Source organism: Euprymna scolopes, chromosome 19 (assembly GCF_053919585.1).
Source record: "Euprymna scolopes isolate OS-2025 chromosome 19, ASM5391958v1, whole genome shotgun sequence".
In the NCBI taxonomy this organism is placed as follows: domain Eukaryota; kingdom Metazoa; phylum Mollusca; class Cephalopoda; order Sepiida; family Sepiolidae; genus Euprymna; species Euprymna scolopes.
In genome coordinates this window covers 148,802,990-148,828,360 of record NC_136500.1, presented here as the reverse complement: position 1 = coordinate 148,828,360, position 25,371 = coordinate 148,802,990, and the positions used below count along the sequence as shown (strand labels likewise).

The 25,371-nt window shown below is 29.8% G+C and overlaps 1 protein-coding gene across 4 annotated transcripts in view; it reads right to left on the bottom strand.

The window, feature by feature from the left end:
- The window catches only part of LOC145240049 (uncharacterized), a 328,354-nt gene that overhangs the window by 197,038 nt on the left and 105,945 nt on the right, over positions 1-25,371 (bottom strand). For all 4 annotated transcript variants that reach the window (XM_080103656.1, XM_080103658.1, XM_080103659.1 and 1 more), the window contains one exon: positions 21,442-21,659. In XM_080103656.1, coding sequence (XP_079959782.1) covers positions 21,442-21,565 — 124 coding nt within the window. In that variant the 5' untranslated portion in view covers positions 21,566-21,659. The remainder of the gene's footprint in view (positions 1-21,441; positions 21,660-25,371) is intronic.

The window sequence follows — 25,371 nt, the reverse complement described above, 5'->3', positions numbered from 1 at the left end:
CAAAGCCGACATTAAAGCACATGTTCCCACACAAAAGTATTAGATTGACAAAAAAGTTTGGGCGGTTTTTACCTTTTAAATTCAGATGAACATATTTTGGCTCAAACAAACATTTATTCACGGAAATAAACACCATTAGAATCAACACACTTTTGCCAACGCAAAACAAGTGTATTTATGCCAGTAACATAAAAATCTTGCATTGTGGTGCTGATAGTCGCTGAAGGCGTATTTGATATCGCTTAAAATTTTTAAGCATTTCTCACACAGAAAATTGTCGAGGTGCTTGAAAAGTGGTAGTTGGTAGTTGAAAAGTCTGTAGAATATAGTGGACGAGTCAGAGTGGAGCTTCGTCTGCATTTAACCTTCGGCGCTGGTTGTTGTAAAGAACATACTTTTCTTTGCAAGTCACAACCCAGTCGCGAAACGGGTTCTTCTTATTGCGTAAAAGAAGGGAAGATGACACTTCATAACGCCGTTTCTTTTGGTTGTCGTTCAATTCGTGAGACATATTTATAAAGTTATTTTGCCTTTTCAATCTCTCTTAAGTGGTTGGAAATCATTGTGTATGTTATGTCCAATTCAGAAGCAAGTGTTCAGAAAGTTGTGCATGGATTGGCTTTGACTATGGCTTTTACTTGATCGTTGTCAATATTCGATGGCTGACCATAAAATGATATATAAAGTAAAGCTACTATAATGAAAACTTATTTGAAAATGCATCATTTGAAATCCAAATTAAAAATTCCACGAGAAGAACTTTCTGCTCAACCTAATTTTATAGCGAGCCCCACACACCTGCATGGTTCACTACAGATTGTGCAGCTTCCATTGCACCAACACAGCATGTATTTCATAGATTTGTACATCATAAGGCAAATAAAATTAGACCAAAATTTATAGATGCTAGAAATCATTGTAAGAGAGAAATTATCACCGCTAAAAGAAGGTGTTCTGATATAACCAGGGAATGCATAAAATCGCAGAAAATAAGAATTTGTCGTTTCTGGAAAATTTATAATAGTGTAATGAATAAAGGTTAATTAGTAATTTCTCCATTATCCTATAACCAGAAGGTAGAACTGCTTACCCAGCGATTCGCCTCCAACTCCACAAATAACTCCCTCCCAAATTTTCCTATGCAGACTAAAGCCACACTTAATGATGTATAAATAACCTATTCTCATGTCCACAACATCTTAATAAAACTTAGACACCTCCAAGGTGTGCGGGCCTGATCTCATCCCTGCTATACTAATTAAGAAATGTTCAGCTGAGCTAGCCTCTGTACTTTCCTAACTCTACCATAAATGTCTTGCTTAACCTTGCTTCTGTATTAGCTGGAAGATGGCCTTTGCGATACCAGTGTACAACAATTTTGGTGAAAGGACAGACCCTCTTAATTATCACCCTATCAGTCTCTTCTCCCTCTCCGCTAAAACCTTTGAAACCATAATCAAACACTAGTCCAACAGTTCGCAAAAGTTAATCATCTCTCTGACAAACAGTATGGATTTAGGCAATATCATTCTCCTGCAGATATTTTAAGTCATCTTGGAACGCATATACCATGTACTGGATAAGGTGGGCGAAGTCTGGGCTATAAGGGTTGCAAATGAAAATTAATCATATTGGATGTATACTAAATATAATTAGATCCTTCTTAGACAATAGGACTATCCAGATTGTCATTGATGGAAGTAGATCCAAACAGTATAACATTAATGTTAGAATGCCTCAGGGGTCGATCCTTAGACCACTTATTTCTGATACTCATTAATGACTTCCCTGATAATATTGCATCCGAGATTGGTATATTTTTCTGATAATACAACACTATAACATTCCCGAGAGAAGAACGGATGTACATAAATCTAAGACAATGGCAGAATCTTTAGAAAATGATCTCCAGACCATATTGGAATGAGACTGTAAATGGATGGTAACATTTAATGCTAGTAAGACTAAGCTGCTTTCCTTTAACAATTACAAGAAGCCTCTCCAACAACCGATATCCATGACAAAGAACACCCCACTTGAAAATTCTTCCTTCAAACTCCTCGGCTTAACATTCACAGACAATATGAACTGGAACAAATGCATTGAAGTCATTGTGAAGGCTGCTGCAATGAAGATGGGTTCCCTTTATCGTGCTAGAAGACTACTTACACCTGGGAGTATCCTGTACCTCTACAAAGCTACCATTCACCCATGCATGGAGTATTGTTGCCACATCCGGGTTGGTGCATCTACTTCTAGTTTCTCCCTCTTGGATAGGGTCAAAAAAGTCTTTAATCAAATAGGTCTTACTTTGTCAACTAAGCTTAAACCCCTGTTCCATCGCCACAATGTTGCATACTTGTGCTTGTTTTACAAATATTTTAATGGAACTTGCTCTGATGAACTCATTGCACTTGTGCTCCCTCAACGGACATATCCCCAACAAATCCGCTTAGCAACAAAATCTCACCCCTTCACTGTTGAGGTCCCTAAATGCCAGAAAGCTTTCTACTCTAATACTTCCTTCTCTCAAACAGCTAGACTTTGGAATTCTCTCCCTGCTACCTGCTTCCCCGAATGTACTGATATGCTGAAATTTAAATGTAACGTAAACCAATATCTTGTTAATCTTTCCTAGGCCTGATCCCAAACAGTAACCCCTTATGTCCAAGTGGCAATATGGCTTGTTAGAGGTGAACGTGAGTAAAAAAAAAGAAAAAAAAAAAAATGAAATCTGTACTTAAATTTTTAATCATAAAAATAACAACCTTTGCGTTCCGACTTAATTCCACCAGTCAACGAGCTTTTAAATTCGTCCCTTGTAAAATTCTTTAGGTTTTGATGTGAAATATGAATTTAACTTGTGTTTAATTTCTTCTCGTGATGTAAACTTTTTTTAATCCTTGAAATAAGTGATGATCCGAGGTAGCTAGGTTAGGGGAACATGCAGTATGGGCCAAGATTTTCCATTCTTCTAGATCTCCAGTCACTAACACTATGTAAAGATGAGCATTATCATGATGGAATATGACTACCTTTTCGAGTCAACATGAGAATATTGCAAAAATAAAAAAATAAAACAATATGAATGACTACTTAATAATCTAAAAGAACAGATCATAATATAATTTAGAGTGGTTTTAGTAACACATAAATTGTAAAATGATTCGCTTAATTTTAATTTTCACAGCAGTTTACCAAATTTTTTACCACTAACCTTAAGTGGTATCGACGCAGTCATAAAACCACTCGCAATCGCTTTATCTTTTGCATTACCACTCAGACTTAGGGTTAGTACTACGAAAAAAAAAAAAAAAAATCACATTAGCAATACCAAACCATTTTTTCTTTACATTGAATAAACTCAAATCAAGTATTATTGAAAAGAATATAAAAAAACAGATAAGCTTTTTTTTTAAATCGGCCCATTAGAATTGAAGTTATGACCATTCAAAGTATCAAAAAATGCATGGCTCACTGGACATTTTGTCCCAAGTCAGTCCTATTCAAATGCATATAAGCTTGTGTGACTGAAAATGGTAAGAAATGTGCAATATTTACAGACTAACCCATCTTTAAAAAGCTGTATCTTCAGATCTTTTTAAGGTATTATGAATTTTTGAACATATAACACCATGAAGATTTAGATACTATTTAGCATATTTCAGTTTCATTTTAACGACTTTAAGTAGAATCATCATAAAACAGCTAAGAAAAATGGTAAGGCTTTATCATCATAGGAAGTTTTATTTTGATGGACATCATTTGTCATTAGCACATCATGAAAGATCCAAGATGGTGACCAAGAAATCCAAGATGGTGACCAAGAAATCCAAGATGGTGACCAAGAAATCCAAGATGGTGACCAAGAAATCCAAGATGGTGACCAAGAAATCCAAGAAAGCGATCAAAGAAATTATTAACAAAATATGGCTTGTAGCATATCAATTTAAAGGAGATTTCATAAAGATTACAACTATTTTCAAGTACATTAAACCGTGTCCAATTTTTAAAAAGTTGCAGTACAGTAAGTACTTTCCACTAACCCTAAGTTCGGGTGGCAAGCCTGCCATTGTACAAACTGTCTTAAAACCATATATAATTGTCTAAAAAGAAAATATGATAGATTATGATTCAGTTTAAACACACATTACCACAACACCATGAAGGTTCAGATGGCTGTATTTACAACCATTTCACTTGGCAACTTGGGGCTAATTAGCATATTTAAGTTTCATTTTAACTGTTTTAAGTAGAAACACCATAAAAACAGCTAAAGAAAAATGCTAAGTGAGGCTTTATCATCATATGAAGTTTTATTTTGATGAACATTATCATTTGTCATCACATCATGAAAGATCCAAGATGGCGACCAGGAAATCCAAGATGATGACCATGATACAAGTCAAAGAAATTATGAATAAAATATGGCTTGCAGCAGATCAAATTAAAAAAAATTATTTGTACAGATTAGAATAATAAAGTGAGGTAAGGCTTTATCATCATGTGAAATATTAAAAAAAAAGTGAGGTAAGGCTTTATCATCATGTGAAATATTAAAAAAAAAAGTGAGGTAAGGCTTTATCATCATGTGAAATATTAATAAAAAAAGTGAGGTAAGGCTTTATCATCATGTGAAATATTAAAAAAAAAAGTGAGGTAAGGCTTTATCATCATGTGAAATATTAAAAAAAAAAGTGAGGTAAGGCTTTATCATCATGTGAAATATTAAAAAAAAAAGTGAGGTAAGGCTTTATCATCATGTGAAATATTAAAAAAAAAAGTGAGGTAAGGCTTTATCATCATGTGAAATATTAATAAAAAAAGTGAGGTAAGGCTTTATCATCATGTGAAATATTAAAAAAAAGTGAGGTAAGGCTTTATCATCATGTGAAATATTAAAAAAAAAAAGTGAGGTAAGGCTTTATCATCATGTGAAATATTAAAAAAAAAGTGAGGTAAGGCTTTATCATCATGTGAAATATTAAAAAAAAGTGAGGTAAGGCTTTATCATCATGTGAAATATTAAAAAAAAAGTGAGGTAAGGCTTTATCATCATGTGAAATATTAAAAAAAAAGTGAGGTAGGGCTTTATCATCATGTGAAATATTAAAAAAAAAAAGTGAGGTAAGGCTTTATCATCATGTGAAATATTAAAAAAAAAAGTGAGGTAAGGCTTTATCATCATGTGAAATATTAAAAAAAAAGTGAGGTAAGGCTTTATCATCATGTGAAATATTAAAAAGAAAAGTGAGGTAAGGCTTTATCATCATGTGAAATATTAAAAAAAAAAAGTGAGGTAAGGCTTTATCATCATGTGAAATATTATTCTGATGGAAATTATCATTTGTCATCATTAAACTGTGAAAAGTCCAAAATGGCAACTGGGAAATCCAAGATGGCGACCGGGAAAATTCAAGATGGCCACCACGACACAATTCAAAGAAATTGTTAACAAAATATGGTTTGTTGCATATCAAATGAAAGGAAATTTTGTACAGATTACAATTATGTTTTCAAGTACATTAAACTAATTAGCATAATTAAGTTTCATTTTGATAGCTTTAAGTTGCTGTGACAATTATCAGGTTGGTTTCTACCACTATTTTTTTATGATTTTATATTTTTAAGTCATTGACGAGACTTAAAAATTAAAGGAAATATTGCAACCATATTTTTGTTCTTGTGTAATGTTTGACACCACTTGTTTTTCAAACAGAATTACCATTTACAACACCAAAAATTTATCAAGTTAGGTAGAATAGTAACTTATCTTGCCTTTGGTAACATTTATTTGTCAAATAATTGTTCTTTTGACCACTTTTTCATACCTCTGTAAAACAAACCCAATAAATGTTATCATAGGCAAGATAAGATATTCTTTTACTAAACTGGATAAGTGGTTTGTGTGTTTTAACTCATTCAAAAGCATTTTTTACTTAAGTAAAAAAAATAAAAAAATAAAAAAAAAAGGTTTCCAAGTAAAGGCATTTTGAATTAAAATTGAACAAAAACAATTTTTTAACGAAATAGAAAATTACAGCATTATTTTTGTAATGTTAAATTCAAGTTATACGATATCCTTTTTCATTACATTGTTAGGTGAAAGTACAGAATAGTTACAAAACGCCCTCCCGTCCCCATGTTAAGAATGGCTTTCTAAATAACGTCAATGATATAATTATAATTTTTTTTTTTATTAAATTGTTAGGTGAAAGTACAGAATAGTTACAAAACACCTTCCTATCCATATGCTAAGAATGGTTTTCTAAATAAAGCGTTTCAGAAGTTTGGGGGACTCTGTTGCAGACCTCTCTCCCCACAAAATTTATCCAAAATTTAGGAAATCAACAAATTTTAATGAAATGTTTATTAATTAACAGTAACAATATATAACATAAACATGTATAAAAATAACATTTTTTAGCATCTTATTGTATTATACAAATACTCTTTCGGTACTTATACATTTATTTAACCGTGCTGAAATAATATTATTTAGAAATCATTCTTAAGATGGGGAGGGGAGGTTACTTGTAATTCTGTATTTTCACCTAACAATTTAATAAAATAAAAAATAAAAAATTGTTAAAATTGAAAATACTATTTTAAAAATAGCACGGTAGCATAAATACATAAGCACCAAACTTTCTTCTATTCAATTTTTTTTTTTTTTTTTTTTTTTACATGGGGGTCACCACTTATCAAGGCCCAGGAGCCACTCGGGGATAAGGGTTATAGTGTGTACACTAATCAGTGGGATAGTATCGTAGTAATAGTTAGCATTGGGGATTTGATAGGTGTAATTACTTAAGGGGGCGGTTCATCAGGATTTTGTTTGTGTTGGATTTGAAGACATCCAAGTTGAATTCGGGATGGGGGGAAACAGACAAGCGGCAGAGAGTTCCACAGCTGTGCAGTTCTGAGAAAGAAACTTTGTTCATGGAATCTACGTTTTGATTTAGGCACGGATAAAGAGTGGGGAAAATTATTGACAGTGGTTTCAGTTAGTCGGGTGTTTTTCATGAAAGATTGGCAGGGGGGGCAGAGAATGGAGCTCAGACGAGCACTTGCCATGGAAATAACGATAAAAGAGAGACAGGCTCACAACGTCTCTTTGTTTGAATTGAATTTTTTCCGACACTAAAATAGAACATTACCAAAATATTCTTTCTTTCCATAATCAAAAACTGATGTTTTCTAAATAAATAAAAATAAAAATGTATCCCTCATTGATGCAAGCCATTTTGTAAACAAACGTTTTATGAATTTACATAACATCATACGTTGCTTGTGAGGGATGGCCCTAAAGCCACTCGAGGATAAGGGTTAATGAGTGGTGAAAGGGAATATGTAGTAATCATTAGTAGTGGAAATTTGGTAAATTGGATTACTTAAAGGGATGGCTCATTAAGAATTTGTTCACATTGGACTTAAAGACAACTATATTGTAGTCAGCTGAAAAGCAGGAAAATCGAAGAGTCTCCCCGATGTTTTAACTTTTGACTGAAAAGTCGCACACATTTTGTTCAAATTCCATGATAAAAACAATTTTTTCTATTATTGTTTTAAAAATATGAAATGTCATCAACTAGTTGAACTTCCGTGTTGAGTATTTATATGTAAACCTAAAACGCGTGCGCCCGAAAAGTCATCCACTGCTCGCAGACACACGCCATGGCAGCATGTTTTGTTGTTGGCGGAATTAAATTGAAATTTCTTGGAATATACAAATCACAACAAAAATATTAAAATACCATTTTTAAAGAAAATTTTATTCTGAATTCAGTCATATAAGTTTTATATTGATTGACATAGGAAACATCTATTAATTACCGATTTTAAAACATCTATTAATTACCGATTTTAAAACATCTATTAATTACCGATTTTAAAACATCTATTAATTACCGATTTTAAAACATCTATTAATTACCGATTTTAAACATCTATTAATTACCAATTTTAAAACATCTATTAATTACCGATTTTAAAACATCTATTAATTACCGATTTTAAAACATCTATTAATTACCGATTTTAAAACATCTATTAATTACCGATTTTAAAACATCTATTAATTACCGATTTTAAAACATCTATTAATTACCGATTTTAAAACATCTATTAATTACCGATTTAAAAACATCTATTAATTACCGATTTTAAACATCTATTAATTACCGATTTTAAAACATCTATTAATTACCGATTTAAAACATCTATTAATTACCGATTTAAAACATCTATTAATTACCGATTTAAAACATCTATTAATTACCAATTTAAAACATCTATTAATTACCAATTTAAAACATCTATTAATTACCGATTTTAAACATCTATTAATTACCGATTTTAAACATCTATTAATTACCGATTTTAAAACATCTATTAATTACCGATTTCAAACATCTATTAATTACCGATTTTAAAACATCTATTAATTACCGATTTTAAAACATCTATTACCGATTTTAAAACATCTATTACCGATTTTAAAACATCTATTACCGATTTTAAAACATCTATTAATTACCGATTTTAAAACATCTATTAATTACCGATTTTAAAACATCTATTAATTACCGATTTTAAAACATCTATTAATTACCAATTTTAAAACATCTATTAATTACCAATTTTAAAACATCTATTAATTACCGATTTTAAAACATCTATAAATTACCGATTTTAAAACATCTATTAATTACCGATTTTAAAACATCTATTAATTACCGATTTTAAAACATCTATTAATTACCGATTTTAAAACATCTATTACCGATTTTAAAACATCTATTAATTACCAATTTTAAAACATCTATTAATTACCGATTTTAAACATCTATTAATTACCGATTTTAAAACATCTATTAATTACCAATTTTAAAACATCTATTAATTACCAATTTTAAAACATCTATTAATTACCGATTTTAAAACATCTATTAATTACCGATTTTAAAACATCTATTAATTACCGATTTTAAAACATCTATTAATTACCGATTTTAAAACATCTATTAATTACCGATTTTAAAACATCTATTAATTACCGATTTTAAAACATCTATTAATTACCGATTTAAAAACATCTATTAATTACCGATTTTAAACATCTATTAATTACCGATTTTAAAACATCTATTAATTACCGATTTAAAACATCTATTAATTACCGATTTAAAACATCTATTAATTACCGATTTAAAACATCTATTAATTACCGATTTAAAACATCTATTAATTACCAATTTAAAACATCTATTAATTACAATTTAAAACATCTATTAATTACCGATTTTAAACATCTATTAATTACCGATTTTAAACATCTATTAATTACCGATTTTAAACATCTATTAATTACCGATTTTAAAACATCTATTAATTACCGATTTTAAACATCTATTAATTACCGATTTTAAAACATCTATTAATTACCGATTTCAAACATCTATTAATTACCGATTTTAAAACATCTATTAATTACCGATTTTAAAACATCTATTACCGATTTTAAAACATCTATTACCGATTTTAAAACATCTATTACCGATTTTAAAACATCTATTAATTACCGATTTTAAAACATCTATTAATTACCGATTTTAAAACATCTATTAATTACCGATTTTAAAACATCTATTAATTACCAATTTTAAAACATCTATTAATTACCAATTTTAAAACATCTATTAATTACCAATTTTAAAACATCTATTAATTACCAATTTTAAAACATCTATTAATTACCGATTTTAAAACATCTATTAATTACCGATTTTAAAACATCTATTAATTACCGATTTTAAAACATCTATTAATTACCGATTTTAAAACATCTATTACCGATTTTAAAACATCTATTAATTACCAATTTTAAAACATCTATTAATTACCGATTTTAAACATCTATTAATTACCGATTTTAAAACATCTATTAATTACCAATTTTAAAACATCTATTAATTACCAATTTTAAAACATCTATTAATTACCGATTTTAAAACATCTATTAATTACCGATTTTAAAACATCTATTAATTACCGATTTTAAAACATCTATTAATTACCGATTTTAAAACATCTATTAATTACCGATTTTAAAACATCTATTAATTACCGATTTAAAAACATCTATTAATTACCGATTTTAAACATCTATTAATTACCGATTTTAAAACATCTATTAATTACCGATTTAAAACATCTATTAATTACCGATTTAAAACATCTATTAATTACCGATTTAAAACATCTATTAATTACCAATTTAAAACATCTATTAATTACCAATTTAAAACATCTATTAATTACCGATTTTAAACATCTATTAATTACCGATTTTAAACATCTATTAATTACCGATTTTAAAACATCTATTAATTACCGATTTCAAACATCTATTAATTACCGATTTTAAAACATCTATTAATTACCGATTTTAAAACATCTATTACCGATTTTAAAACATCTATTACCGATTTTAAAACATCTATTACCGATTTTAAAACATCTATTACCGATTTTAAAACATCTATTAATTACCGATTTTAAAACATCTATTAATTACCGATTTTAAAACATCTATTAATTACCGATTTTAAAACATCTATTAATTACCAATTTTAAAACATCTATTAATTACCAATTTTAAAACATCTATTAATTACCGATTTTAAAACATCTATAAATTACCGATTTTAAAACATCTATTAATTACCGATTTTAAAACATCTATTAATTACCGATTTTAAAACATCTATTAATTACCGATTTTAAAACATCTATTACCGATTTTAAAACATCTATTAATTACCAATTTTAAAACATCTATTAATTACCGATTTTAAACATCTATTAATTACCGATTTTAAAACATCTATTAATTACCAATTTTAAAACATCTATTAATTACCAATTTTAAAACATCTATTAATTACCGATTTTAAAACATCTATTAATTACCAATTTTAAAACATCTATTAATTACCGATTTTAAAACATCTATAAATTACCGATTTTAAAACATCTATTAATTACCGATTTTAAAACATCTATTAATTACCGATTTTAAAACATCTATTAATTACCGATTTTAAAACATCTATTAATTACCGATTTTAAAACATCTATTAATTACCGATTTTAAAACATCTATTACCGATTTTAAAACATCTATTAATTACCAATTTTAAAACATCTATTAATTACCGATTTTAAAACATCTATTAATTACCGATTTTAAAACATCTATTAATTACCAATTTTAAAACATCTATTAATTACCGATTTTAAAACATCTATTAATTACCAATTTTAAAACATCTATTAATTACCGATTTTAAAACATCTATTAATTACCGATTTTAAAACATCTATTAATTACCGATTTTAAACATCTATTAATTACCGATTTTAAAACATCTATTAATTACCGATTTTAAAACATCTATTAATTACCGATTTAAAACATCTATTAATTACCGATTTAAAACATCTATTAATTACCGATTTAAAACATCTATTAATCACAGATTTAAAAATTATGACTGTCAGATTAAATAGCAGAATGTGCTTTGTCCAGCACTAAACTGTAGTCCTTTGATATTACTAATGGCATATTTTATGCTAAATTTTAATAAGGAATATTAACATGGACAAGATTTTAAAAACAAACAAAATTAACCACATTATTAAAATGTTGTCGGATCCAAAAGGGTGATGATTTTCCGTTAACTTTACATACAAAACTTAATTTTTTGTTTTATTTATTTATCTTTTTCAGGCCGTTTGCATGCAAAAATGAAGAATCACATTTTATATTTCCTGGTAACTAATAATAACTATTTCTTTCACAACAAAAAGTTATTGCGAATTGGTGAAAAAAAAGGAAAACAAGTTGTGATAAGTTGTTCAAATTTTTTAATGTAATAAAAAAAAAAAAAAATTCGGGAGAGGGGGCTAATGGTAGTTAAAGGTTTTAATCCACACATTTATTATTAGTTTTTCTGTATTGTTTTTTTTACAGTAAAACAAATCAATCTTAAAACCAATCAAATTTTAATAATTAGGACAAAAAATATGAACATTCTTTGACAAAGAGAAGTCACAGAATAGTTCCCCCCACCTAGAAATTCTCATAGTAAGAATGGTTTTCTAAATAGTAACATTATTTTTAAAAAATTATTTTAATATGGGGAGAAGGGTTTTGTAAACTAAAAAATTCAAATAACATAACATATTCATCCTTGGCCTTCGGGTCAAGATCAAAGTGTAGTATCTGTTCTTCAGATGCTGCACTTCAATTTCTTGTTCTCTGTCAGTGGAGGAGAAATCTTTCACGACCGAGACAATTTTTATTTTTGTTCCTTTTCTCCACATTAAAAAACGACCCTGGTGTCTAACTCTGTCCCGCGGGGAGACATTGTAATTAGGAACATAACGAGCTTTGTTTTAAAAGAAATATAAATCATAACGCGTCTCATAAGTTTCAATCAATTACAAGGATAACGTGAGACAAAATACGTAGAAAGATTTTCTCATGTAATATACGAGCTTTCACTCACCCACTATACATTTTATGCTTTGCAATAATAAATGTAGACATGACACAGGGTTTTACATAAACTAATTTTTTTTTTTTTTAAAGCAACAAATCTTGAATTGAATATTGAGAAAGTTTAAAAGAAACAGAATCGGTACTTGTATCAGAATCAGGAATTTTTAACAGAATATGTAAAAACTTGGAATCATCCCATCATGTTATATAGTCATCCACAAACAGTACCGTTTCGCTGTTTCACATCTCATCAGTGTGGATAGACAAGCAACTACCTCAAGCCAGGATCGAAACCCAATTGCCCAAACGAGAGTTGGAGTTTCTAACCGTTGTGCTATACAGCTGCTGCTATGCAGGCAGTGAATTAACAATGTTTTGACATTGTCCAAATACCTAAGCTCAATTTGTTTACACAAAGAGCATTGCTTCATACGCTAATGGTAAATTGTATATCACTTCCCAATATTCTCAACCTAAGATATGGAGCATTATAGTCATAAACACACACTAATTTGAAATAAACGCCTTAGAATAAAGTAATTTTTCGTTTAGGGTTTCAAAATTAAAAGATAATTTTAAATCAGATTTATCAATTATTATTTCTTACAAAATGAAATTTTAAAAGTACCTATTTACAATGCCTTCCCACAGGACAGAGTTAGACACCAGGGTCATTTTTTAACGTGGAGAAAAGGTACAAAACTAATTGTCTCAGTCATGAAGGACTGCTCCTCCACCGAAAGGGAACAAGAAATGGAAGTGCAGCATCTGAAGAACAGATACTACACTTTGATCTTGGCCAAATTAAAAGTAGCATACATTTCAAAAATATTTTTTCAGAATTTCTTTAAAAAAAAACTTCCCATTCCTATCAAAGCAGCATAATTTTTCGATAAAATATTTTAAGAAATTGTTAGTTTCATTTGTTGATGAATATTCAAACTAAAAAAATCTATAATCCAATAATTTTTTTTTCTTTTTTATTCATATAAAAATCTTTTTTCTATTTATTTAAAAAGAAAATACAACTTTGTTATGGTATATATGAATCGTGGAATTGCATTCATCTGAAAAAGATCTAATTTGCATAATTTTTTAAACATTCATTTATTCCTTATTTTTTCGGTTTTTTTATGGAATGATCATTTTTACTTAACTATTACGTGTAATTATATTCATGCAGATATTCTACATGATTTATACTTGCATAATATTTGCGTAAAAAGGTTATAGTAAACACAAACCTCTTTATATATATAGATATATATATGTGTGTGTGTGTATATATATATATATATATATATTTGTTTAAAAATTTTTACCTACCAAACTCCTGTCAGTTTTTGGTCTACGAATATGAAACTTAATATCGAGGGTATTCGGACCCATGTTAAACTTTATATTTGGTTTTTAGCCATGGAAAAATCGGTGCAAAAATGTGAAAATTAAAAAAAAAAAAAAAAAAAATGGAATTTGCCAGGTGAAAGTCGAACAACAGCATTACAAATATGCATGCGTAACGTAATAGCTACTGGTTCATGTAGCATTACGAGTTGATTTTTTTCTTTTTAGATAATTAATTTTTTTTTTTCAACTTACATGAAAAGAGCTGTGTAAAAGATGCGTAAAACCGTTTGAATTATGCAAATACCATCAGTAGTTCAAAAGTTATGAGAATTTTAAGTGCCAAAATTTATGCTTTTCCATGGACATTTTTCTTTAGAAAAAGTGGGCTAAATTAAATGAACTATAAATTAAGATGTACAAATTTCATTTTTTTTTTTTTAAACTGGCACACGGTATCATACAGTGGATGTCTATTCATGAACAAAACTAAGTATTATAGTGGTATTTAAATATAGCTTTATTGAGAGCAGGTATTTACCTGCCTACTCACCAAAGGAGAGCTTAATCTACGGTGTAGCCGTTGAATGTCTAAAGAGCATTCATTGCCGGTATTTAGTACTTCCCTCAAAGAAAAAAAAACTTGAGTAGATATGGATTAATTTCGAAAATAAATTGAAGAAAATTTTTCATATAGATTTTGAATTTCTGTAAAAGATGGAAATTCCCCCAGTCGATCAGAACTTATGCATTTTGGGACCAGTCCAATTTTCAATTTTGTAAATCCTCTCTATCTGGCCAAAAATATACCCCTATTTTCTGAAATGCAGCCATAAATCGTACTCTACATGAATGCTCGAATGTAGCTTCCACAATACCAGGAATCCTGATAAACAACTATATATTTACCAGTTAATGATAAGTTTAATCATTTCTATTCTGTTGTTTTACTGAAAAATCAATAAACAAAGAAATAAAATGGTAAATTTTTACCTTGTTTCCACATTAACATTTTTCTTTAAAATGACTACTTTTCTAGGTTTTAGGGCATGCTGAAAACGAATATCGCATTTAAATTTTCTGCAAATAAGTAGTTTTCCGGATATTAAGCAGTGTCATTTTCTTATGTTATCACTGTTGGCCATTTCGGTACGCACGAGCGTGCAAATGCAACCCCAAGAAACGGTGCGCAAACGCACATACCAAGATGGCCACCAGCAATAAGATTACTTAATATCCGAAAAGCTACTTATTTGCTGAAAATTTCATTTTCAGCATACCCGAAGGTAAAAATTTACAAAATGCATTACAATGAAATTATGGAACTGCCTAATTTTTACGTCTGGAAACCAAATATTTTGTTCTTAAAATTGATTTTAAAAACGCGAGAACGGACATGTGTCAAAGGCCGACATTATTTTAAAACCCTAACCCTGGACACGTGTTTTTTATATGCACTTATTTCTGTGATACCTAAAAATTAGTTGGTTCGACAGAGAATTTCATTGTAATTAGTTTTACCCCCCCCCACACACACAATTTTTTGTGATTTCTCTCCTGTTATTTTACTGCACTTTGTGAAAATTTATCTAAATAAATATTAAAAACAAAAAAATAAAATTATTATTGTTGTTATTATTATTTTTTAGATATCCTCAGTAAAAAAAAAAAAAAAAAAAAAAAACCTGTTTGTTTTACAAATTCGAAAAAAATGGTCTTATAAAAAAAATAAAATTATACAAAATACTACTAGAAACTCACCCAATATATTATGTTATATTGTAAAAAAAAAAAAAAAAAAAAAAAAAAAAAAAAAAAAAACTTCAAATTTTTTATTTCTTAAAGTTTATTTAAAAATTAAAATTGTACAAAATGACAAAATTATATTTATTGCATTACTTTGTATTTCTGAGGGGTTATATCAATGCGTGCCATATAATATAGGAAATTACTGCTTTTTTTTTTTTTTTTTTTTTAAAGTACTGTTGATATATAGAAATAGAAAATTCAAACTGAATGAGTCAGTGAATTACTATATTATGACACATGCGCTGACCGACGCTCACACTGTAATGAACATGCGAGACTTCAACATCTGAAGACATCCCAAGGATTATCAACGCCATGCGATGTAAAAAAAAATAAAAACACCTGGATTTTCCTGATGAAGAATTCAAAATATTGGATTTGTTTTAATAAATAAATATATTTATTTATTTAAAAAAAAAAAAAAAGTTTGCACTAGTTTTGGTCTTAAAACTGCCTCTTTAATGTGATTTTGAAGAACACGTTTGCCATAATTGAAAAAAAAAAAAAACGAATTAAAAGAATATTTTCATTAATCCCCTTTATCAACGATATGCCACAATAATATGATTGTTTACATAAAGCTATTGTTACAAATTTTTAAAAACGGTGAAAAAAATCTGAATTTTGTTGCTTTCTGATAGGAAAAAATACTGTTTAAGCAAAGCAATGGTGTGATGTTATTTGAACTTTGCTCATCAGAAACAGCAGTTAAAAACTTTGTATGCCGACTTAAATATAGTAATAGCTACCGACCATAAAAACACTTCAGATATTTCAAAATTTCAAGCTAGTTCTACTAAAATAGTCATATTCCAAAAACCAAAACATTTTAAGCCCTCAAAATACCACCATTTTGTTCGGAAATGAATATCCTTTCACATGCTTTGATAAATAATAATCTACATACAGGGTTGCGAAGTTGGAGTCAGAGTCGGATTTCTAAGAGTACTAGGAGTCTGAGTCTAAATTTTTTTTTATATTTTATTATATTTTTTAAATTTATTTATTTTTTTTACATGGTTTTCCCCGTTTGGTTTTACCAGTTGCACAATTTAGTAGGTTTTTGTATGGTTTTGCTTTTATTTTTGGAGATATATCATATCAAATGCTTCTACTTAAAGATATTTCGGTCCATCAGATCCCTGAAAATCCTGTCAGGACAGCTGTTTTCGTTTCGGTTGTGATGTCACACAGGATCAATGAAAATTCTGTCTTTGAGTGAGATCACTGTGGATTACATCGGATAACAATCAGATTGTAATCCAAAAGTTATTCAGTTCCTGAATCAAATGGAATTTGGCAATTGGATTAGTGAAGGATCGATCCAGATTTACAATCTTCTCCGTTAAACGTGAAAAAAATATACATGAAAAGTAATTATAAAATGCTTGCTGAATAGGTGTGGGAGGCTGGTATATAGATCTGCAGAATAGATTTTCACATAGGGGCCAAGGAGTCAGGAGTCAAAGATATCAAAGGAGTCAGAGTCGGTATCCTACGAGTCGGCGTCGGACTTTTACTATCTGACTCCACAACCCTGTCTACATGATATATTAGAAAAGTTTCTAGGAAAATAATAAAAATGATAACGCTACCAAACGAACATTTTGTATCAGATTTTTATTTAATTCCTGCAGAACTTAGAAGCTTGGAACCAATCCCATATAAGGAATTTTGTAAAATTTGGAAAACAATCATAAAAAAACAAATCTTATTTATTATTGGGGTATGAAATAAACTAGTCACTTTTTTTTTTGTTGTCTTAAAAATAAAACTTTAACATGAGTTTTGAACATTTTTTTCTTAATATTCTTTTTGTACTCTAAATGATTTTATTATTTTTTATGGGTTAAAATGATAATTCTATGTTGATTTCTCTTTTGGTACCATCCGTTTTTTAAATAGGCTCTCACCATAATTTTAAATACTTTTCAGCAAAAATAAACAAGTTGACGAATAATTAGTTAGCAGCAGCCACTGTCGTTTCTCAGTTGTTAATTCAAAATTAATGAGTTGCATACAATATGTTTTGGGAAAAAAAAAAAACTTTTGTTTAAAATAAGTGCAGTTTGTGATTCTTTTATAAAATTTAAAGAAATTTTGGTTTTCAAATATACTTAACATTTGAACTTGAATTTTAGTTTGACAATAAAAACTAAATGAGATTCTATTCTTTTATTCGATTATGCATGAACACCCTAAAAGAAACTTGCGGATTGGTTGATTGATTTGTTTAATAGCATATCAACCTTTTTCAGGTTATTTAATGCCAAATCCAAAGATTTCAAAGAAAAATCTTTTAATAGAATATATTTGTTGTTTTCAAGTCGGTTTCTATTTAACCCATAATAGGTACTACCACTCTGGGTCAGAGTGGACCTGGAAGCAATGGCAATTAAAGGGTGGCTCCACACTCTCCAAAGCCCGCAAGCTGGGGCCTCACCACTGGATACAGTTTAATCCAGGACCAAAACTCATGGAAAAATAAGAAAAAAAGGACAACAAAAATAATTAAGAATTTGGAGTAGAGGGAAGATCATTTTAATTTAATCTATAATGATCCCCCATGTCCCAGCCATTCTTAACTCTTAGAGCAATTAGTAATCCAAATTTTTTTTTTATAGCTTTTCAATTTGAAAAGTCAGTGTGTGTGTGTGTGTGTGTGTGTGTGTGTGTGTGTGTGTGTGTGTGTGTGTGCAATTAAGTTATCAAAGAATAAATCTTTAACAAAACAAAGCTTATCAAGATAAGAAATATTATTAAAAGGGGCAAGCAATAATATTAAATGAAAGATGAGAATAAAAGTTATAACTAATATATCAGAAAAATAAGGAAAAGTTAAGGGGAAAATTAAGAAAAAAACCTCTTTAGGACAAGACATTTTTAAGCTAAATGCTTCCAATCAAAAGAGGAGAAAGGCCAGAATTCTAAAAATACAAATATAGAAGACAAAAAAACTGGCTTCATAACATTTAGATATGAAATGGGAATGAAGGGATAGGATAAAATGGTAAATAGTAATTAAAAGTAGGTACAACATAGAAGGGCAAATTGGTAGTAAACATGTAATATTTAAAAATATATATAGGCCACTATGAAATAATGGGGATCATTAAAAAAAAATAAAATAAAAACAATAAAAGGAAAAAATAAGGAAGCCAGAAGTGGAGAACGAATGGGAGGAGATAGAAACAGTAAATAGCGGATATGGTTTTTCTTAACTTTTCCTTATCGTTCTGATGATATAATAAAGTTATAGATAACTTTTATTCACCATCTTTCATTTGATATATAAAATTAGGCTACCACTAAATCTAGGTCCGAGTGACAAACCCACCTCCTAGAAGTGTCTTCTTTGAACCTATCAAACCATTAACCTTAAATCTAAGTGGCAAGAAAAGCAAACAGGAATTATCCTTGCTGTCTAATGAAACATGCATAAGAGAAAAGATGCTGCCAAGTTTTTCAGTGTTAATATGTAATTGACTAAAACTAAAAAGAATCACATACTTTAGGGAGGCAGGTGGGAGCGATTAAGCAGATGTTAATCTACAGTAACATCAAAATATTAATATTATATTGCAATATATTCATTTTTAGACAATCCTAGTATTAAATTTTAGTTTCTTGTATATAAAATGCATTACAATTCAACTTTAAGTTCTCTAACTTCTTTTATTTTTTAAGAAATTGCAGCATATTTATGTGCATTTATTGTAGATTAATTGGGAATCCAATAATTTCTGGAGATTTTCAGTGACATATTCTGCTTCCTTGCACAAAAGAATGCTTATATGGCAAATTTCATTGCTTTATCTTGTATTTTAACAAAGATATAGCATTTTTACTTAAAAAAAAAAAAAAAGTAGTGTAAAAAATGTGATGAAATGCATATATGATGTTAAGAGGAGAAAATATCCAAACAAAAATATTAAAAAAAGAATTTAAAAAATAGTCATAACGTGCTTATTTTTAATCAGATTTTTAAAAATTTTCAAGCTCTTCCTATGCACACGGTTATTAAGATATTTTAAGCAATTTCGATTTTTTTCACGTGTATTGCTATGTATAGGACTCTACAGACATTTATTTTAGTTGACCTTTGACAACTAAATATTTTCATTTACTAGCCAAATAGAAAAGTTACTAGCCAAACCCACATGACTTTTAGAATATGACATCTTCGTTATGTGACGAGTATGTACATCATAAAGTCTTGCCCGATGCGTCCATGGCGCAAGCGGAAGTCAAGAGCGTTGAAATTAAGCGTAGTAAATCCAATGGAGACAATGACTTGTGAAAATGTCTACGTAAAAAAATGACCTCTCCTTGTACAAAACTGCCCAGTTGAGGGTGAAAGAATGATGTTTTTGGCCGATTTTTTCGATATTTGTTGTCCGAAGGATCAAGCTTGAAAACGATACCAATCTCGTGAGGATCTGTCATGTGTGTTGAAAGTTTTTGCGAGACATATAAACACACGTTTTGCCTTTTATATATTAGATTATCTTGAACCCAATATATAGTAATAATTTAAAAAGTAAAAAAAAATAAATAAAAAAATGACTTGCGCTTCACCACTGTGAATCAAAACCAAAACGTTTAGCTTATGATTTCCTTTGCCGTTAATGACTGTACTATGAAGACATGTTTGCTACAAGGCTAAAAATTAAAACATGAACCAATATCTACTACGTTACGCATGCATATTCGTAATGCCATCGTTTGACCTTCACCTGGCGAATTCCATTTTTTAATTTTTTACACTTTTGCACAGATTTTCCCTGGCTAAAACTCAACTATGAAGTTTCACATGGGTTCGAATACTCTATACTTTAAGTTTAATAAAAACTGACAGAAGAGTTTGGTAGGCAAAATTTTTTAAACAAATATTTATACGCATACAAATATATAGAAAGCGTTTAAAACACCGTAGCGTTTATTATAATCTTTTTACTCAAATATTAAGTATAAATCATGTAGAATATCTGCATGGATATAATTACATGTAATAGTTAACCAAAGATGATCATCCCATAAGAAAACCGAAAAACTAATAGGGAATTAATTAAAATGAATGTTTAAAAGAATATGCAAATTAGTTAGATCTTTTGCAGATAAATGCAATTTCACAACCCATATATAACAAAGTCGTATTTTCTTTTTAAATAAAATGATGGTTTTTATAATGAATACTAATAGACAAAACCCCCAAATTTCTAGGAGTATAGATATACACATATCACTATATATATATATATATATATATATATATATATATATATATAGATATACACATATCACTATATATATATATATATATATATATATATATATATATATATATATATATGCATACATACATACACCGAATCATCCTATTTTCAGTAGTAAAAAGGTTTTAGACAAAAATACTTTTAAATCTTAAAAAGATCTTCAGAAATGAATACCCTTCTCTTGATCAGGATCGCCTTCCCATGTTCATTTGTAATGCTACTATGCAAACAGTTTGTTTTTGTATAGCTGGAAATATTGAAACATTTCTCTAATCACTTTTAGACCATCTTGTTGACAGCTTACTCATAGACACGTAAATGATGACAATACTTTCCCCTTCCTTCTAAACCGTCAAAGACATTTATTGAGCATGTCTATATGTGTAGAGAAAGGGTTAGGGTTAACAATACAAATTGGAAGGGGGGTGGGGGGTGATAACTGACCTGCAGGTGTAGCGCCAAAGATGCGGATGACAGGGACTTTGAGCTGAGATGATTGCAGGACATCCAGATCAGAGATCGGATGAGAGACATAGTGATCAGCAGTAACTATACGAAGCGAAAACATGATTCCAGCAGACAGGCTGCCTAGATGTTATTTTCACAACATCATCAGTCGTTGTCTAGTCCTTCTCCTCCACCTCCACTTCCTCCTCCTCCTCCTGTGCAAAAGAAAACAAAAACATGTAAGAATAACAACATCTCGTTATTTGGAAGTGATTTTTACATATAAATATTTGGAGTGGATAGAGGGGTAGCTTAAAGGAAATAATTGCAAACTATAGAATCTCCGGTACAGATTATAAATTAAATTGGAATCTTTTTGTGGTCAATGTGCAAGAAAAATGTCTGAACACACAATTTTCAATCAGCTTTGAGTATATACAAAAAAAAAAAAAAAAAAAATAGCAACTTGTGTTCAATTAATTGTATACAATGGATCTTTTACAACAGATACCAAGATTTGGCATTAAATAAATCAGAAAAGGTAGATTTACCACTAAACAAATGAAATGTACAAATGAGGCAAAAAGAAAGGGGGGCGGGGGAGATGATCCTACCTAAAGTTAATGTGTGAACACCACATGTGCCCCCTGCACGTGCAAATAACACAACAAAAGCCACAGAAGAGAAAGCAAATTGAACGGCTGATAATACATCACCCAAAATGGGTGAAATGACCAACCATGATTGCACACTGAAAAACACAATCCTACCTTGGTAACTATAGAAACAACAGTAGCTCTCATATTCACTCTTTTTATCTCACACACACACACACACACACACACACACACACACACACAGTCTTTCTCTTTGATGTGTCTATTTGCAATTCACTTTTGAGATTTCTTGAAACACTAAATATTGATTGTGATGTGTGACTTGGGCAGAGGTGGAGTGAAATGGGGTGGGGTGTCTCAGTAGACATGACACACAAGTAGTGTATTGATTAGTGAGAGATAGCCCTTCCTTCTTCTCCTCCTCCTCCTCCTCAATAGGGTTAGTGTGTGCATCTCTCAAAAAGAAACGTGAATGAAAGTAGCAGACGAGAAAGAAGGAAGAATTGTCTTCAAGACAACAAAACGCCAGTGCCAGAGTTTTGGTTTCGCTGCCTTCATCATCATCATCATCATCATCATCATCATCAATACTAATATCTTTCTCTTAACATTGATCCAAAAGGTGGCCAACCATTAAGAGAATAAGACCTGGGAACTGACCTGATAGGTCAATGTGGACTGGCTAGTAGACAGTAGTGCAATCTAACACACAAATAAGAGAAAGGAATAGTAGAAGAGAGGTTGAGGTGATGGTACTGGACAGGTGTAGAGGTCCGGGGAGGGGGGGTGATAATGCCAGAATATAATTAGAACTTCAGTGCTTGCCAAAGCAGCCTACAACTAAGACACTTTGATACTGGGGCAGGGAGAGGAAGCATTCCTCTTTGCCACTCAACTTGATGGAGGAGAAGTCTCCTCATACAGACACCACATCAGAGGAAAAAAAAAAAAAAAAAAAAAAAAAAACAGAATTAGATTACAACTAACCTAGCCTTCTTTTCTTCTGACCAAAAAGAAAATGTTAAATAAAAAGGAACATACAAATAAACTGTGGAAACAATAAATTTAGTAAACAAGTGAGAAAGGGAAAAAAGGAAAAGAAAAAAAAAATGCTGTGTGTGTGTGTGTGTGTGTGTGTGTGTGTGTGTGTGTGTGTGTGTGTGTTAGTTGAACTAAAGCTGGCTTCTTTTTCTTAAGCAGACATGACTACCACACATACACAAAACTGACAAAAAAAAAAGAAAAGAAAAAAAGGGAGAGCTATTTCTGAAAGATAAACAATAGAATGAGAAATGCTATTTTTTTTATGCTGATAACCATCTCAATATAACGGTCATACAATTCGTATAAAGATAGTGTAGTAATAAACGTTATAAATGCATTAGTTGGATGAAATGGAAAATCTGGTTATCCAACCATCTTCCTTTGTCTATGACTTGAAAATCAATGTAAGTATACATTATAATAATGACAAACCGGCTTCCTCCAAAGGAAGAAGTTTCATGGGAATATCAAGTTTACAAGTGGTGCTCACTCGCATGTATAGATTACAGTTTTATAATAAATATCCAATAAAAGAAATTAAATGACAGTGTCATTACTTAACAGAGAAGTGAACAATGTATTTAATGAAGACAACGTTTACATCTAATTAACCTAATTTTTAATCTGTACTACATTTGTACGTCTGTGTCTGCAATAAACCAATAAACTGGAATGATGAGTAAAAACTATTCCAGTATATAAAAGCCAAGCGTGTGTTTGTATGTCTAGCTAAAAGACCAAAACTACTAAACAAAAACCCCTCAAGTCTGAATAATATTTCCAAAATAAATTCAGCAAAAAAATCATTCAGAACTGTAAAAATCATTCTCTGGGAATCAACTGTTATTATGTACTAATTTGGAAAGAGAATGCTGACTCACTCCTAGAGGAATTTATAATATAGATTTCACCTGTCTGCTTAAATATATGTATGTTTGTATGTCTGCCTAAAACTTTTAACAGAGGCGACGGATTTTCACGAGACTGGTATTGTTTTGAAGCTCAACCCTTCGGACAACAAATATAAAAAAATTTGCTAAAAACATTAATTCCTTCACCCTCAACTGGGCACTTTTCTACAAAGAGGGGTAACTTTTTTCGCCGATATTTTCGAAGTCATCCTCCTTTTTTCGATTGACTAGCTTTAGTTTAAACTAGTGATGGGACGATTAATCGGAATCGTTAATCATAAGAATCGTGTATTTTGGGGGAAATCGGAATCGCATCATTAAAAAATACCTCAAATTTACGATTCTCTTATATTTTTAAGTTGAACTGTTTATTTGAAGTGAGATTAATGCTGTCAAAAAATTTATGATAAAAACGTCATAGAATTTTTAATAACATAGGCACTGTCTGTCTGTTTCAAAACTTCGAGGACCATGATTAGTTATCTGTTTGCACTGTTGCGAAACTTTAGGGGGTGCGGGGTAACATTTGTGAGCAAAGTTTATTTATGTATAAAACAGCCTAACTACGTCAAGTCCATGAAAAAGTTGATGAATACTTAACCGTTAGAGAAAAAAGATTTTACAGTGCTCTCATTTCGAGTAAATCGTGTTAAAAATCAGTTTTTCCAACTAATGACTGGGGGGGGGGGGCTTATCTTTTGTCTTGTCAACCTTTATATTTTTAAAAATAAAACAAGCAAAGTCAAATTATTTAAACAATAAAATGTTTTAGAGTAATGCGGTAAGTGAATTTTTTTTTTTTTTTTTTTTTTTTTTTTTTTTTTTTTTTTTTTTTAGAAATTTACATTTCATGAAAATATTTTTTTTTTTAGAAATTTACATTTCATTAAAATATTTTTTTCTTAGAAATTTACATTTCATTAAAATATTTTTTTCTTAGAAATTTACATTTCATGAAAATATTTTTTTTTTAGAAATTTACATTTCATGAAAATATTCTGCGAATGAAGCAATTAAATATTTCTTTGCACAACAAAAACAAAATGTGAAAAATTTATTAAAAAAGGAAAAAAGTCTAACTTTTTTTTTTTTTTTTTAAATCCTTTGAACCCTAACTTTGCAAACTAACTAGTCACTCAGAGCCATTCAACTAAAGGACTGTAGGGGCTTAGTAGACATTCACCGATGCCTGGTATCACAGTTGTGATGTGAGCATACGTAAATGTTTCCCAACCCCTATCAAAAATAAAAAGGTTGTCAGAAACAGCATTAAGGCGAAAGTTGAATAAATGACTCGTTTAACAATAGAAATAAACAATTACCAAAAATTTACTTTTTTATATAGAAATAAAGAT